We start from the raw sequence: 17,001 nt of genomic DNA on the forward strand, positions 1-17,001 counted from the left end.
GCAGCTCGGCCATGCAGGGAGAGACGTGCAGGGACAGCAGTGCGGCTGTGCAGGGCCAGCGGCGCAGCTCCCTGGGGACACAGGCACATGCTGAGGCCATGAAGGTGCCTGTCCCACGGGCCGGTGGCCCAGGTGCATAGGAAGCAGGTCGGCAAAGCGCACGAGCACTGGGGGTGCCCGGCATGCAAGCACAAACCAAACAGTTTGTGCACCCAASGGGGGCTGCCGCAGCACGGACGGAGCAGGGAGATGGCAGCAGRTGCCACTTGCCAGCCCTGTGGGTCCCCGGGGTGTCCCCTGTCCCCTGTGCTCACTGCCACTCACCTTTGAGGTCTGTCAGGGTCTCCCCAAGTTGTTTCAACACCACAGCCTTCTCCTCCAGCTCCTGCACCGGGATGAGTCGGTGGTTGTGGGCTAAATCCTTCTGGATTTTCTCCACGGACTTCTCCAGGTCACTGCAAACACAGAGGCAGGACAAGGATGTCACCGTCACGCTGGGGCTGGGCAGAGCAGCAGCGCAGGTGTYCCCTGCTCGTGTCCTGCACTGCATGGCGGGGCGCAGAGCAGGGCTGCGGACGTGACACCTTCCCCCATCGCTCCAGGGGACCCCACGCAGGGATGCCATTTACGCCGTGCACGACCTGGCATGCAAGAACCCCAACCCAAGGTGAGTGCCGGCGCCTCGAGGGGCCCCAAGCAGCAGGGGCTCTCACTTGAGCTGCTGGGTGATGAGCTCCTCCTCGTTGAGGTAGCGCAGCCGCTCCTCCTCCACCAAGCTGCGCTGCCGCTGCAGCGGGTCCTCCTGCTTGCGCATGGTGTCCGTCACCCGCACGCTGATCTCCGTCTCCGTCCGCCGCAGCATGGTCTTCACCGTCTCCTGGTTCTGCAGCTGCAGACGAGACAAACGGGCCATGAGACCTTTGGGTCTGCATCGAGGCCCCAGATGCCATCCAGGCTCTGCGCTTAGTGAAGCGCCCTCCTGCACGAGCACCCCTCACAGAGCAAGCTCCGCCACACGAAGACAAGGACTTTTCCACAAGGACTTTTCCGCAAGGACACCAGGAAAGAGGGATGGGTTTCCATGCCCTGGCATGGGCTGGGGTCCGCAGCGGGGCTCCTGGCAGGACCCACCTGCAGTTTCTTGAGCTGCTGCAGCTGGTTGCGGAGGTCGCTGGCGTTCTGCTGCAGGTCGTGCAGGTGCAGCTGCATGTGCAGGCGAGTGACGGCCGTGGGCTGGCCCGCGGGCGTGCTCGTGGCCGAGGGCGGCGGGGGCACCGGCGTCCCCGTGCCGCTCCGGCTGGCTGCTGCACCGAGGGAAAACGGGGGGGCTAAGGGCAGCGTCGCCCTCTCGCTGTCCCTGCAGTTCCCAGCCCAGGACCCCTCTTGCCTGGCCCGTCCCCCAGCCTCAGGGCATGGGGGACTCTTGTCCCAGCCCCTTTGCTGCCCCCATTTCTGCTCTYCCCTTGGGTTTGGGCCCTTCAGCTCCATGGAGGAGATTCCCCATCCCAGGGCACGTGCTGCTCCCAGGGAATGCCCCCTCCCGGGCTCTGCCCACAGCGTCTCCCAGGACCACGGCTCTGTGCAAACCCCGGTGGGCTCCAAGAGGGAGTCCCAATGAGGGCCTGGGGTCGGGGCACCGGGGGCTGGCTCTGCCCCCCCGCTCACTCACACACTGACGGCGGGGTCCCGCCGTTCGTGGTCTCCGTCTTCTCGCTGCAACAAGAGAGAGGAGAGGGGTGAGCAGGGACGAGGCACCCGCATCCTCCCCCGCACCGCGAGCAGGGACACGACGGGGGCTGCTGCCCCCCACCGCGCGTCCCGCTCCCCTCCGTACCTGGGGGTCTCGGCCTCGGAGCCGCGGAGCAGGGCGCTCTGCACCAGCCCCGTCAGGCTGGCGATCTGCTTCTCCATGGCCTCCATGCGCTCCCTGCGAGAGGGGCCGCATGAGCACCCAGGGTGGCCCCATCACGCACCCACCCACCGCAGGGTCCCTGCGAGACCCCCCTCCACCCTCATGGCACTAGGAGTGCTCACTCCCCATGCTGGGAATGGTGACAAGCAGCACCACGAGGTTCCCGCGGTCCCTGGCCCGCTCCATCCTCCSCGACCGCCTCCAAGTTGCTCCATGGGGGCCGCACGATTTGGGGCTCATCCTTTCCCCGCTCCTGGAGCCACAGGGGCTGAGCCCACCCTGGCTGCACCTCCAGCCGCCCAGGCACATGCTGGGCAGCACCGGGGCAGCTCCTCCCGCTGCCTTCCTCACCTCGTCTCAGCGTCCTTGGCCGCCGGCACSGGAGAGCCGAACGCGGAGAGCGGGCGCTCACCAGGGCCCGGGAAGAGCTCGGCSGCACCGGCGGCGCCGGGGTTGCGCGGCTTGTTCACGGGGCTCTCCATGAACACGGAGGAGCAGGAATCCTTGCGGAAGGACTGGCGCACGGGCGAGGAGCGGCTCGGCGGGCCCGAGTAGGGGCTGTGGGGGCTCTGCCCGGGCGGCACGTCTACCAGGCGCCCGTCGGGCACCTTCTGCGGCGACGAGGGCGGCATGCGGAAGGGCAGCCCGGGCCCGTACGCGTCACCGTAGACCGGCGCGCCCGGCTTGTACAGGCTCTCCTCGAGCTCCGTCTGCAGGGCGGCTGCCGAGTAGGTGCTGAGCGAGCGCACGGAGCCCCTCTTGTAGAGCCCACCGGGGTAGCCGAAGGGCTCGGCCATGCCGGCCAGCGACTGCGTGGACGTGATGCTCAGGCGGCCCTCGTGCACCATGCCGTAGGGCTCGGCGTAGAGCCCCTCGTTCTTCACCAGCATCACGTTCTTGCCGGCCAGGTCCTCGTCGGGCTTCACGTCGCGGCGCTCCAGGATGGCGCTGGGGCTGGGCGAGACGCCGGCGGCGGGCGGGAGGCCGCCGAGCCGCTCGCCGTGGTGCACGGGGCTGCCCGCGTAGGAGGGCGGGCGGCCGCCGCTGTACGACATGCGCGAGCGGGACGGCGAGGCCGACTGGAGCGCGGGCGGCGGCGAGGCCGAGGCCAGGTGCGAGGCCGGGGAGAGGCTGTTGAGGCGGCGCGTGGGCGACGACTCCCGCGACGGAAACACCATCTCCCTCTGCAAGCGGGGGACACCGTGAGCCTCGGCCGCCCGTGGCCCCTCGCCCGGCTCTGCCCACCGCAGTGCCACCCCCGGACAGGGGGCACGTCCGGGTCCCCACTGAGGAGGCTCCGGCGGGATGCTCTGCATGCACGTGCACAGCCAGGCATCCCTGTGTGCACCCGTGTGCTCCCTGTGCGCATCTGTGTGCTCCCTGTGCGCATCCGCACGCACACCACGTGGGCATCCGCGCCTCCGCATGAATTCCCTACCGCCTGTTACTCTCCGCATCCATTAACAGTAACTGCAGCACCCGGGATGTGAAGCAGTCACTGCTCCTGCGCCCATCACCAGCCTCTCGGGCTCCGTCACATCCCTCTTCCCCAACCGCAGCCCGGGGACGCAGGGCGGGCCCGTGGCACCCCGCGGACACACGGGTGCCCCTCTTACCCGCAGGTCGCCGTTGGTGAGGTGCGAGGCTGGGAAGGAGGCGTAGAGCGGCTCTTTGCGGTAAATCTTGATGATGCTTCTGTCCTGGATATCTCTGCAAGGAGAGGGAGAGCTGTGAGCCAGGCACGTCGTGGGGTGCCCTGCCAGCCCCCACGGCACCCACATCCTTCTGCTCCCATCCCACTAATCTCATCTTCTCTGAAGCCCTCAAAGAAAGGGAAATCAATCTCATGTGCCAGCAGTAGGAGTAGTCGGTCCAGCAGTTTCCATGGTTTCCCAGGTTTTCCTGGGTCAGGCTTTGCAGAGATGAGCAAATATTGTCCTAGTTTTTCCAGGTTCTTCCCAAGACCCTCATGCGGCCTTTGGTCCCTGCATCAGCTCCAAGAAAACCCTCCTCCGTTGCAAAGGTCTTTGGACCCCCCCATAGCAAAGGAAGGCACTGGCCCATCCTTGCAGGCAGAGCAGCAGTCGGAGGAGGAAAAAGCCCCGCAGGAGCATCCCGCAGCCTCACCGCACGTCCTCGAGCTCGTAGAAGACGTTGCGCGCCTCGTCCTTGATGAGGATGGCCGTGTTGGGCGACTTCAGCATGCCCATGGTGAGCTTCTGGGGGAACATGTGCACGATGAGGGCGTGCAGCGTGTCCATGCTGCTGATCTCGTGGGTGATGTGGACGCGCCTCGTCTCGTCACCGAACTGCAGGAACAGGACCCCTGGAAGCGGAGCGAGGCGTGAGCGGCGGCGCGGAGCGCGAGGCGCCGCCGAGGAGCGCGGCTCGGCAGCAAGGGGCCAAACTAGAGGGTTTGGGGGGCTCCGCGCCCAAAGCGGGAGCCCTGCAGCCCCCCGCGGCTGCCGGCAGCGCCGGGCGAGGGTGACGGTACCTGGCGAGCGCAGCTTGGTCTGGCTGGCCGAGCGCGACAGCGGCAGGCTCTGCCGGAACCGGTTCATCCTGCTGAAGCCCAGCGGCAGCTCCGCTTCCGACATGGTTTCCAGGGACTCGGCCGAGGCAAAGGAGAGTTTGGCCTGGTCGGCCAAGCCGGGCTGGGAGCCCTGGGAATGTCGGGAGCTCCGTGTCTGCAGAGGGAGGAGGGAGAGGTCACGGGGAGGCGGCAGCAGGGGAGCTGCTCAGCCCCCCAGCACCATCCAGAGGCAGGACCAAGCTCCAGGCTTCCTCCATCCCCTGCTCCAAGCACACACGAGCACTCAACGCCCCTCACCTGGCACCGCRGCGCRCTYGCCGCTTGCAGCATTCGGCATCCCGAAGCCTCCAGCRCCATTCCAGGCACCTCTGCCGCAACCCATGGAAATAAACCCACGGATAGCTGCTCTGCACGTRAGGCAGGGCTCGCACGCGAGCGCGGGAACAACCGATAACCTTCGCAATTACAGCTTAGACATCCATTACGCCAACGAAGGCGCTCCCGGGAAACATAAATGCCTGGTTGGTTCTGGAAGCAGCAAGGTTTACGGCTGCCCGAGCTGCGGGAACGTAATGGGCTTGGGTTTACAGTAGTAAAAATTTAATATGCTGGGAGTCCAATTTCACACGGCCAGGTATATATCCTGCGTGCAAGCRGCCCGGCTACGGACAAGGCTTCTCTACGCACACGTCCCCAAGTCCTGTCTGTGGCCCCAGCTGGGGACCATGGCCAGGAGCTGCATCCACAGAGCCACAGCATCCCGGTGCAGGGCAGACATGGGGACACGGGACAGACACGGGGACACYGGATCCCGTGGGACACGGAGCATCCAGGTCCGTGCGGGGCGAGCCTGCCCGGCGCGGCGCCAAGCCCCATTGCGCGCGCACGCTTAACCGCGACAAATCAACGGGAGGGAACAAACAGCTCCCGGGGTGTGGAAAAGGCAGCACGGAAGGGACGGCAGTTCTATTTTGAGAGCAGAAAGGGAAAAAAAATCAATATGAAATGATAACAGCCATCATCATCATTTAAATTAGGCATTAATTGGAGGCTTTAATTAATCCTGCGGGGCGGGGTTTCCTACAACTTGAAATGCTCTCTCTGTAGCTAATTGCTGGAAAATTGACTGCCTATTTCTGTTGTTTTTGCACAAAATGCACCCAGGTATTTGTTCCCAGCAGCTCGACACTGGGCGCAGGAACCAGCCTGTGCCCTGCAGGGCCAGGAGACCTGGTTCTGAGCTGCCTCTTCCCAGGTGACAGATGTCCATTTTTTTTCTCCCAGGAATGTATTCCAGAGAAAATCCTGCAACTTCAGACCCAGGACAGGCAGCCAGGAGCCCTCAAGGACTTGGAGTCACCAAGTCTCCAGTGCTGGGGACAAAACCACTCCGGTTTCATGGTGCTGCCCCCCGTCAGCACCCAGCCCGGGCTGGGCTTTGCAAGCTGAGCTACAACCCGAGGCCAAAGACGGTTTGATCGTGCAGAGCTCAGCGCATCCCCTCCCCAAGGCGTGTTTTGTCTGGGGAAAAAAAAAATCCCATCATCATCATCATCATCACGGGCAGATCGATGCAGCGAGGGCGGGGATGTGTCTCTCTCCGTGACACTCCGGGACGCAGAGGCTGCGGTTGCCACGGAGCATCCTTGTTGCTACGGGCTGCGGCTCCRTGCATCCCAGCACGCTTCCCGCATCCGCAGAGACGCATCCCACGGGCGCAGAGCGGGGGGGGAGGATGAGCTTCCCTGTCCCATCCTCATCCTCCTCCCCAAGGCTTCAGCTGGCCCAAGTCACCAAGGTCACCTGAGAGCACAAGCGATGACATCACCCAGCAACGTTTTTTTTCTTTCTAAAGAGCAGGAGGAAAATTAATGGGTTTGTCGCCCAGGAGGGACCGTTCTGCTCATTAGCCTGCATCGGGAGCCCCAGGGAGCCAAGGGCTTCGCCYGCTGCCTCTGGCCTCCTGCACTGCGCACCACGGCCGAGCACGTGGGGCCCAGGAGTCCGGGACCAGGAGCCGAAGGGATGAAGCACCAGGAAGAGCCGGGCAGCGCCRCCGTGACAATTATCCTGGGAAGCGCGGGGTCCTGGCAGAGCAGGGAGCGTGCAGAGGGATTGGGGTTAATGCTCCGCCTCACGACTGCCTTATCCGTGCTCCRAGATACCGCATGAGCCGGCAAGGCGGCCCCCACTCATCCTGCCCAGCTTCATCCAGCACCGTGGGATGAGGAAAGGGGGGAATATTTCGGGACTTTTGTCTCCTATCTCCCCAGAGCTAAAAAAAGAYACAATTAAGCAATTCTTTTGGTGTCTAAAACTTCCAACAATCCCATTACTGTCAGCGCTGAGAACAGCTTCATTATATCAGCGCAGCCAGATAAGGAGGTTCCTCTGCTCGCCTCCCCCCGGGCTCCAGCCCTCCCCGCGACACCCACGAGCGCCCCGGGTCTGTTCCGCCAGCTGCGGTGCGCTTGGGTGCAGCAGCCACAGCGGGGATAACATTTGCAGCAGGATAACATTTGCAGAAGGATAACATTTCCAGAAGGATAACATTTCCAGAAGGATAATATATCTGACAGAAACGAGGCGGCACGACCGGGCCCCGGCGCATCCCACCGGGATGCGCATGGAGCTTCCCTGCACTGCCCATGGAGCTTCCCTGCGCCGCCCAGGTGCCACCCGGCTCACCCAGAGCTTGCAGCCTGTCCTGGCACAGACGCCAGCCCCACACACCCCCCAAAAGCGGCTGGAGGACCCCCAAAGCACCAACACAGACCTGAGCGCACAGCCGGGCCGGATAAACCTTCACGCTAGCGTCCCCGGCACCGAGTGGCCTGGAGCTCGGCCCCTGCCGCAGCCGCCGCGGTCGCGGAGCGGAGCCGCCGCCGGGGCCGTGCTCGGCGCGAGCGGCCGGGCACGCGGACAGCAGCTGCGGGCGGGCGCGAGGGCAGCCCCCGGCCCCCCTTCGCACGCGCCATGCGGGCACGTTCGCAGAGATAACGCGCTGGAATGCGCCGAGGACAGGCGGGCTGGCCGCGCACCGCCCTTGCCGGGGACGCACGGAGGGACAGATGGACGGAGCCCTTCAAAGGCCCCGGCCGGCCGCCCCACTCCATCAAGCTGCCGCACAGCCAAAGTCCAGCATCTCCAGCCTGTTCCCTGTTGTATCGGGCTGGGGATATGGAGCAGGAGCCTGGAGCCGCCCGGGAGCAGCTGGCGAGGCCAGCGCAGCCCCCGGCAGAGCAGCACAACTGGTTATTTACCGGGTAAATAACCCCCCCCAGCTGCAGCCCCAGCCCGGACACCGATCTGGATTAATTCCTCGTAATCTCCTGCTCCCCAGTTAAGCCAGGGTCCGGCTGCAGGGCCCATCTGGTGACGCACGGCGAGCCGGCCACGGGCAGCAGCGCGGCGAGCTTGTGCATTCCCCTTTGCTAGAGGGGGCCGGATCCCACCGGCCTCTAGCTGCTTTTGCTTGGATTTCCGAAACAAAGGGATGGGGAAAAACTCCCTGGTCTCCTCTGGAAAAGCTTCGGCGCCGGCTGCAGCCCCCATGCCCCATGCAGCTCCGGCACGGAGCTCTTCAGCTGCAGCCTTTGGGGAAAAATAAATAAATCGGCATGTCAGAGGAGCTTGGCTTCCCGGGAAAGCCTCTCCCTGCAGGTGGGAATGCCACGCGTGCCGGGATGCCGGTGCTGGAGCGCAGGGAACGCGGGGACACAAGTGGCCGGGTGGCTCCRCGCACCCTCCTGATTCCGAGCGGGGTCAGCGCCAACCGAGCTGTTAGCAAAGCTGCAAGAAAAACAACATCTGTCCCTCCCGCAGCTCTCCTGCTGTCAACATTTCCAAGGAAATTTTTAATTGAAATTTGAAACTTTTCCCCCCCTTCCAAGCAGCTCCRCGAGCTGTTAAAGAAACCAGCAGGGAGGAGGTGGGAGCATTCCCAGCAGTTTTGCCCTYGGTAACATTTCCCCTCCATGTCTCTGCCTTCCCCATCTCAGGGCCACTGCAGTGTTTCAGCCCGGCCAACCTGTTCCCATCTGTTTGCCTGGGGTCGGGAAGAACCAACTTGGCCGTAATTCAACCCAGCTCTCGGCAGCATCTGCCCTTCCCTGCCCAGGAGGGGACCCTGGCAGGACACAGGCCGACCCGGGCACCAGAAGCGGCCACCGCGGTGCCACCAGCTCGTGCCACCGAGGAACCTTGCTGCAAAGCGGGAGAGGAGCCGAGCGGCGCCAGCGCRTCCGAGCGCTCCGCTCCTTCCTAACGATGCGGCCGCCGCTCCATTATTGATGCTCCTCGAGAGCAACGAGCCCACGGCTCCTCGGTAAGACGAGCGGAGCCCGGGTAAGGGGACACTTCCCACCGCCAGTGCCAGCTCTGGGCAGCAGCCCCGTGTTTCCATGTGCTCCGTGCATCCGGAAGCAGCAGAGGGCAAAACAGGCGGCAACTGGGAAGCAACCGGGCTGCAGAAACGGGGGATCAAGGAGGAGAGGGGTCCTGGGTGCTCCCATGGGGATGACATGGTATCCCATGCGCCGCCCCCAGCGCAGGTGGCCAGGGCCATCCCAGCCCCAATCCCGCTGGCCCCGCCTGGGTCTCGCCGCCGAATTAAGAGCCCGCTGCTCACGGCAACAATAATTCAACCGATGTCTAATGCTCCACATTGTCAGGATTATCCCGATTAAGGCAGAATTAATCCTGATCTCAATGTTAACAGGATTAGCGTTAAAATCGGATTAGTTTTTAAAACCAGACCCCTTGACTAAAGGAAGGGGCCTTTCCCCACCAGATGTGCGCAGCCGGCTCCCGGCAGCCAGATGTGCACAGGAGCAAGGGACAAACCCTGCACGGGGCCCCAGATTAACGTGGGTACCCTGAGCATCTCGGTGACCTCGACACCCCTCACAGCCACCCTCCGAGCACACAAACAAGCAAGAAACCTCACAACTTCAACAGATCTAGGTGCAGAGAGTCCGAATCCGGGGCACCAGCCCAGCGCCAAGGGGACCCCAGCGCAGGTTGTGCTGATGCATCAGCAATTTAACCCTTGCTGCATTTCCAGGAGGGGACAGAGCCACTGGAAGGTGCCACATTTGCAACGCAAAGGTATCCCGACCCTATGGGACGCTATAGGACCCAGAGCTGCTCCTGGCTGTTTCTTYCCTTATTCACAATAAATCAATAAAATAAAGCGATCCTTTCGTGCCTTTCCCCACAGTGCCAGGGAATGCCAGAGGTGGGACGTGACCAGAGCTTGCCAGGGAGAGCGCCGGCAGCGGAATACATGGAGAGCCGCTGCCGGCACGCGCTTCCCAGGCGCTTCAGGAATGAAAACTCGGAACAAGCGCACATACTGTGCGTTTTTGGACAACCCAACCCCAGCATTGCCAAGCAAAACGCCTGTTCGCTCCTGCAGGAAGCGCAGCCCCACCAGGGACAACATGCCAAGGTCATCCAGCAACACGGGCGACCTTGGAGCGCAGCCGCCGCATCCCGGCGCGAGGAGGAGGAGGAGGCAGGAAGGGGAATTGCTGCGACGAGCACATTTTACGCGGCCGAACAAGACGGGAACAGCTCGGAAGGGGCTGGCGGGAAGCACCGGCCACGCACGGGTCCTTGGCACGGCCCAGGGATGCCCGCTGGGGTCTCCTTTGGGCTGCCTGGGGCACAAAGCAGGTCCTAGTGCAATAAAGCGAATAACCGGTGATTCTGCTGCTGTGCCACCCGCAGACACTTGCGCGGCACTGTAAGGTGCAGCTGGCAGAGAACAGGGCGCGGGGCCTCGCGCCCCGGAGCGCAYAGCGGGGCGCCGCGGAGCCCGGCCTCAGCTCCCGCACGTAAAAGCGGAAAGAGCCTCTGGCTGCTTGTGCAACGAGGGGAGACTCCGAGGGAGAGGCGAGAAGCAAAACSGGGGGAAACGGCGGCGTGCAAGTGCTCAAGCCAAGTGCAAGGGACAGGCACAGCGCATGCAGCGAGGAGCGGCCCCTCCTGCTCCCTCTCCTCCCTGCCGAGGCTGCAGCTCACACCGACCTTCTGTCTAAGACCAGGAACCGGCCCCTGGATGGAGCCTCGCAGATGCCGGAGCGTATCTGGAATGGGTTTTCCTCCCTGTCCTTTTTCCAGGATTAAGGGAGCAGCATCCCAATCCCTGTTGCAATGGAGCGATTCCAAAACAGCGGGCTGCAACAGTGACTCTACGGGGGTCTATGTGAGGGCAGGACCCACATTTATCCCTTTCACATATCGGATTTGTCTCCTCACAACAGCTCCAATCCAAAAGCACGAAGATCCTCCCTGCAAGTTTAAATTCCTGCCAAATTGGAAACAAAACTACTGCGGCCCAGGAATCCTGGATGCAATCCCCAAGCTCCCACCCACCCTCCGCAGACACAGGGATGCAGCAAGGCTGGAAAACCGCATGCATTTCAAACAGAAGCATGAAAAATCAGAAGTACTGACCTTAAAGCTCCAGTAGTTGGGTTGCTAACAAAAAATAACAAACAAAAAAAATACCATTAAGATTCTGCTTTGGCTTTTGTTTTCCATTTGAGAATTGACGACTTTAAACCGTGACATTAAACCTGCTCTCGTTCCTGGTTCAAGTCCCTCCCCGCGGGTCTGTTGAGACTCCTGCTGCTCCTGGGGAAGGGGAAGCAGCTCCTATGGGAACGGCAGCATGGAGCTGGGCGAGCAGGAACCCCGGCGATGCTCCCTAGGAATGCACGTGGGGTGCAGATTAACGGGGACGGGATGACAGGGGCAGCAGCCCCGCGCTGCTCGCAGGGTCCCCAGTTCGTGGGCACTGTCCTGGCAAGCGCTTGCAAGGCCGCTGCCCTCGAGGCAACGCTGGAAGCCAGAATAATTTGCAGTTTTAAAGGGATCTTGCGGGATTTGCCCTCGCCGCTTCCCTGGGCTGCCTCTCCGCTGCATCTCCATGGCTGTCAGGCCGATGTGCAGGAGGGAAGGATGGGAGCTGGCGGCAGCAAAGCCGGGAAAGCGGAAGCCTCCAGCCCTCATCACCAGCCCCCAGTAAGGGACAGGAACCCGGTTTCCCGTGGGATGCTCGGAGCTGCGCTTGGGCATGTGGATGAAGACATCGGATGCAATCTCAGGAAGCAATGCTGTCTTCCCAGGGTGTTGCACGGCTGGGATGCGGGAGGCRGGTGAGACCCCAGGGGATGACAAGGTGGCAAGTGCCACCCCAGGGGACACACGTCCAGCTGCAAAGCGCTTCAGAGCACGACATGCTGGGGGCTGCACACAGAGCGATTGGCACCAAAACTACCCCAAGGCAGAGTACGGACCATATAGGCCAGACCAGGATAACGCCGACACAARCGGGCTAGCTGCAACACCCCGAGGCCTCGGGGGACAAGAGTCTCGAGGAGGCGGCATGTCCAGCAGAAGGGCAGGTAGGTTTGGGGACAACCAACGCGACCCACCTTTTCTGCGAGAAAAGAACGCTTTGGCACCCCAAGCCACGCAGATTGCAGGCAGGAGAAGCAGGCACGGAGCAATTCCTGCTTCAACAGTCCTTTACGGGGATCAAAGTTCCCAACCGCTCTTTCTCAAGGCCGCCTATCTTTGTTTCCCGCAGCATTTCCTCCTCCAGCGGGATCAGCGCGGCTGCAAACCCAGCTCGCTGGGAGGGACACGGGATGACGCCCGTTGTGCAAGGCCAGCTCCCCAGYGAGCTCCCCGCTCCCCGCCCGGGATCCACAGGATCCCGGGGTCTTCCCAGGATCCACGCGGAAAGACGCTTTTCCATTTCTCTCAGGCCACCCTGCAGCATTTATTCAAGGACCTTGGGAATCCAAAAGAGATTTGCTGCCACAGATATTAACCCCTTTGCCGAGGAGGGAAATGGGAGTCTGGTCTGCGCACGTCAACACGGACCCTCTTACAAATCCACCTGTTAGACTCCTCTCATACTTCAGTAGGACGCTCCAGTTCCAACTCAAAAATTGGCACCGGCGCCATTTACATTAATATCCCCTAAGACACTCGTRCAGCCAAGATAAAGCCCTGCATTAAGCAAACGAAAGCTGTTTAAAAAGCAATTTAAGGCAAACGAGCGCAGGCTGCTCCTGCAGACCAGCCTCGAGGCACGAAGGTCTTTTCCAAGGGCACACCGTGACTCAGGGGCACCGCCAGGCAGAGGAGCCCTGAGCCCCGCTCACCAGGCGTGACTGGGTAACAGGCAGCAGGACCTGAGCCTGTCCTGGGCACACAGAGCTCTGCCAGAACACCAGGAGCTTGGGAGTAAAAGCCTAGCTTTGGGAGGGAAAGCCTAGCTTTGGGAGGACGCCTTTCGGTGTCAAAAGCAACCATCCATCACAGCTAATGGTGGCACAGCGAGCGGTTAAGATGCCATCTGCACCAATTCCTTGCACGGCAGCCCAAATTCCTCCCGCAAACCCCTGCTGGAGGCCACGGGGCTGGCGTCACCTCGGGAAGGGTCTGAGGAGCTGCTCCAAGTCAGCGAGGTCTCGGGTGTCGCGACGTGGGACAGCGACCCTGCAACGGCACCTCGCAGCAGCCTCCATCCAGCCTCCCCGCGGCCACGTGTGGAGGCCATTCAAGCTGCCCCCGTCATTTATTAAGGCCAATTTTATAGGAATAAGAGGAAAAAGCATCATCCCCCCCTTCCCTATCAGGTTTGCCCCCTCCAACAGGGAGGGCGGGCAGCACCCACTCTCCCAAGGGCCCAGACATGATGCTCACGACTGTCTTCAAAGACTCTCCTGCCACCCTCTTCACCGTTGAAGAGTCGCAGCAATTTTCCTCAGACCCTGATATTACTGATGCTATCTCACACCAGCCCTTGGTGTGTATTTTATTTATTATTTTAGGATGACTGGACAGGCTTATCACAAAGCCTATAAATTACATCCCCACCAAACGCCGTCACTCCACACTGAGCCAACAGGCTTGTCTGAATCCCAAATGGGAGCGAGGCAAGAATGTTCTGGAAGCAATTTGCTCCAGGGAACAGAGCCCGGAGCACGGCACCCATCCCCTGCCCATGCTCGCGGCTGCTCCTTGCTTTGGGATTCTTCCCAGCATCCCGATGCAGCCCCAGGAGACRCATCTTTCCAGCATCTTTACGTGCTTTAACTCAGCATGGAGGGAGCAGCACAGCTGGAATTGGGAAGGGGGGAGTTTGGGATCGACTTGATGCTGGTTGTGGGGTGCAGGAGACGGCAGCCAAGCGGGAATGGAGGGAGCGGGCAGGGAAGCGCTGCCTGGACCGCACGCGGAGCGGCAGGACCGGCAATCTGGTGCCTTGGCCCGGGCGTCCACAGGAGCCCATCTGTCCCCGGGGCTCCCAAGGCCCTGAGCACGGGGCACATTTCAGAGCCTGGACAGCACTCGGTCCATCCTCTGCCACCACTGGGTCGCTTTCCACCAGCTTAGACTTTCCCCGGGCAAAACCCACGGATTCRCTCTGCACAAGTGCCCTCCACCAGGCTCTGCTCCGGGGATGCGCTTTAACCAAGGGCTGGTGACCGAGAAGGGATGGATCAAGCCTTGCTCAGGAAGGCAGCCAGCCCTTGGGCAGGGCCTCCTTGCACCGGTGTCCCCAAAGCAGAAGGGACCCAGCGGGAGCCCCAGCTCGCCTTCCCACCCTTCGGATCGGCCCATGGAAACGCACATAATGCTGCAGCTGGCCGAGATGACGAGGGCGGATTTGTGCCGAGAAGAAAAGGGAAGGAGAGAGGGCCAAGGTAGAATTAACATATCTCCGGCTCTTCAAAAGCATCAAAGGGAGATAACGGTCTGGGAGCGGATTTGAAACGACAGCCCTGTTACAACCGATAAAACAGGCAGCTCGCTTGTAGGCAGAGCAGCGCGGAAGGCAGCGAGCACCGCAAAGGCTGAGATAATTGCAATGAAAGTCATGTCCGGGATGCTGCAGGATGATGGACCAGCCGGCGCTCGGGGCCCTCCCAAGGCATGGCCGTGCCGATGGTGCATCCATGTGCACGCACACGTGCCCTGCAGCGGGCACCGGGACACAAATGCAAGCGTAGAAGTGCACTTATGTGCTCATTGGAGGCCTTATAGGCTCATATAAGGCATGCACACCAAGGTGCACGCTCACATGCACGCTGCAGCGGAAGGGAAAGCCAGAGCTGGGAAAATTTAGCCCGGAACATTTTATAGTTGAGGGGGAATAAAAGCAGCCTGTGACTGGCCCAGGAGATGAGCAGGAGGTGAACAAAATCCAAGGAGTCATTGCACTGACTTCCCCCAGTTAGCAATTACAGCACAAATCTGCTGTGATTAACAAGACGGGAGCCAACACATCCCTCCTAAACGGGTGGCAGCCCCAGCACGCTCCACCGACGGGAGGGACGGCAGTGGTTTCATTGGCTTTTTAATTAACTCATTTCCAGAAGTCCCTGTTTCTGATCGAGTCCCCCTCAGGCACCATGTCTTGACAAACAAAAAGTCTCCTTGAAAAATAGCAGCAAAGTGGATTTAATCTGCTCCTCCTTATTACATTTTTTAAATGCTTTTCAGCAAAGGATGAGCCGGAGTAGAAAGAGCTGAATGATAAGCCGGAGCCATCCGCAAAGAGCAACCAGAGCAGGGAAGAGGAGCACGCGCCCGGTGCTGCAGATACCATCATTAAGGCCTTGCAATTACAGCAGGAGGGCGTCTCGGACACGTGGGAGGACAGGCAGCTCGGGAGCACGGCTGGGACTGGGAGCACCGGGGCTGGTTCTGCTCAGCTCTGCATGCCCAGGTGGTGATTTAACCTCTCCATGCTCAAAACGGGCACCGGCCGCAGCTCGAGGAGCCTGCCTTGCTCTCCTCTGCTGCAGGGGTGCTTGGAGGTGGGATGGGGTCTGTCCTCCAGCTCCAGCCCCGACGCTCCCCATGCAGTGCTGACCCCCAGCAGCTCCTGCTGCAGCTTCCTCACCTCTCCAGCTGCAGCCACCGCCTTGACCGGCGCAAAAGGGGTTTTTTTTCCTCCTTCCCTGCCCAAAAAAGCCTGAAGGTCTTTAGGAGCAGAAATGCCCTTGGACTCCAGCAGATCCCTGCTCCTGCAACTCAAGCTGATGACAACCCTGCCGTTATTAAGTCATTAATGCCTAATATACTAATTTGCAGGAACAAATTTGCTAATATACTAATTTGCAAGGGCTATTGGTGCAGGGCACCCCGAGCCGCCTCCTGTTAGGGTGCAGCCCTGTGCCCAAGCCGCTGCTTTGGCATTGCCTCCTGCCACCCAGCGCAGCGGCCTCGCTCCAGCCTCGTGCTGCTCCGGGAGCCTCGGAGCGGAGCCAGGAGTCGAGGGGGGAGGAAACAACAACAACAAAAAAATACGGGGAAGTTCGGCAGATCAAATGGCAGAGTAGCCATGGCAACGGCACGGTGACGGGGACAGCAACAACGGGGACCGCAAGGTGAACCTGGCGGCTGGCACCGCAATGGCACCCGGCACCTTTGGGGGCTCCCTGCACCCCCAGGGGCTCCCTGTGCCCTGCAGCCAGGCGAGCACGGCCAAATGCTCCGTGGGATCCTGGAGGATCCRTGGATTTGCGGCAGCTACGAGCAGAGCATCTGGCTGCAGCGGCCGCGTCCTGCCCTTTCAGGGCACGGAGCCGAATCCGGGCCGCTAACAGCGGGAAGCTCCATGCCCGGGCAGGGATAGACACCTGCTTACGGCGCTGCAGCTGAGCGCGCTCCGGGGCTGCGGCGCCCGCTCCGAGCGGGATGCGCCACCGGCTGCACGGGCCCAAGCGGAGAAGGGGCAGCGCCGACCCTCTCCCTGCAAAGCCACCGGCGCGGAGCATGCACCAAGCACATCCCCATCGCATTCCCCGCAGGAAAGTGCTTGGCATCCCGTGAGCAACAAGGCCCCTTAACGCTGTCACAGCCGTGCTCGTTTCCCACTTGCTCCCGACTTCCAGAGCCGCTTCCCAACTCAGGACGTGAAGGCCCGGGACATCCGCAGGACGCCAGCTCCCCGTGACCTAATTCCGGGCCAAGGCGCGGGCCGCACGGCCGCTCTCCAGGCAGCAGCCATAGGAACGGCTGCACTAAATCGATGGGATTTGGGGGGAGGCAGCGGGGGGGCCCCGCGCACCCCCAGTGCAGCTCCCACCGGCAGAGCCGCTTCCAGCGTCCCCAGCGCTCCCTGCCTGGGCAGGGTGCGATGGGACCAAGGGACGTGCCCGATCCTTGCGGGCATCCCAGCGCGAGCAGCACCGGGCACCTCCTGCTCCGGCTGCTCCCGTGCAGGGGGTTTTGCTGGAGCACTGAGGGGTTCCGTAGGGAATAGCAGGACAGGGTCGGGCACTGCTGCTCAGGATACAATTCCTCCCACGGTCTGCTCCGAGCGGCTATCCCGGTGGAGGAGCCACACGAGGACAAGATGGATGCCGGGCTCCTGCCAAGCCTCCGGACGCCTCCGCTGCGCATCCCACTCGGAGCCACCTGCGCGGCAGAGTCTGGGCCGCTCCGAGAGCTCATGGAGACGGGAAGCGCAGGGGCCATTGGAATAGGGACACCATGGGGAGAGGGATTTAGGGAGGGGGCT

The 17,001-nt window shown here is 61.9% G+C and overlaps 1 protein-coding gene across 4 annotated transcripts in view; it reads right to left on the reverse strand.

Moving 5' to 3' along the window:
• Window positions 1-17,001, reverse strand: part of SRCIN1 (SRC kinase signaling inhibitor 1) — a 40,819-nt gene that overhangs the window by 9,736 nt on the left and 14,082 nt on the right. For all 4 annotated transcript variants that reach the window (XM_026054507.1, XM_026054504.1, XM_026054505.1 and 1 more), the window contains exons 3-12: window positions 10,908-10,931; window positions 4,407-4,599; window positions 4,040-4,238; window positions 3,529-3,622; window positions 2,264-3,096; window positions 1,835-1,927; window positions 1,670-1,713; window positions 1,132-1,304; window positions 714-889; window positions 325-455 (exon numbers count right to left, since the gene is read on the reverse strand). In XM_026054507.1, the coding sequence (XP_025910292.1) occupies window positions 325-455; window positions 714-889; window positions 1,132-1,304; window positions 1,670-1,713; window positions 1,835-1,927; window positions 2,264-3,096; window positions 3,529-3,622; window positions 4,040-4,238; window positions 4,407-4,599; window positions 10,908-10,931 (1,960 nt within the window). The remainder of the gene's footprint in view (window positions 1-324; window positions 456-713; window positions 890-1,131; window positions 1,305-1,669; window positions 1,714-1,834; window positions 1,928-2,263; window positions 3,097-3,528; window positions 3,623-4,039; window positions 4,239-4,406; window positions 4,600-10,907; window positions 10,932-17,001) is intronic.

Source organism: Nothoprocta perdicaria, unplaced genomic scaffold, assembly GCF_003342845.1.
Source record: "Nothoprocta perdicaria isolate Ctin4 unplaced genomic scaffold, notPer1 scaffold_121, whole genome shotgun sequence".
Taxonomy (NCBI): Eukaryota; Metazoa; Chordata; class Aves; order Tinamiformes; family Tinamidae; genus Nothoprocta; species Nothoprocta perdicaria.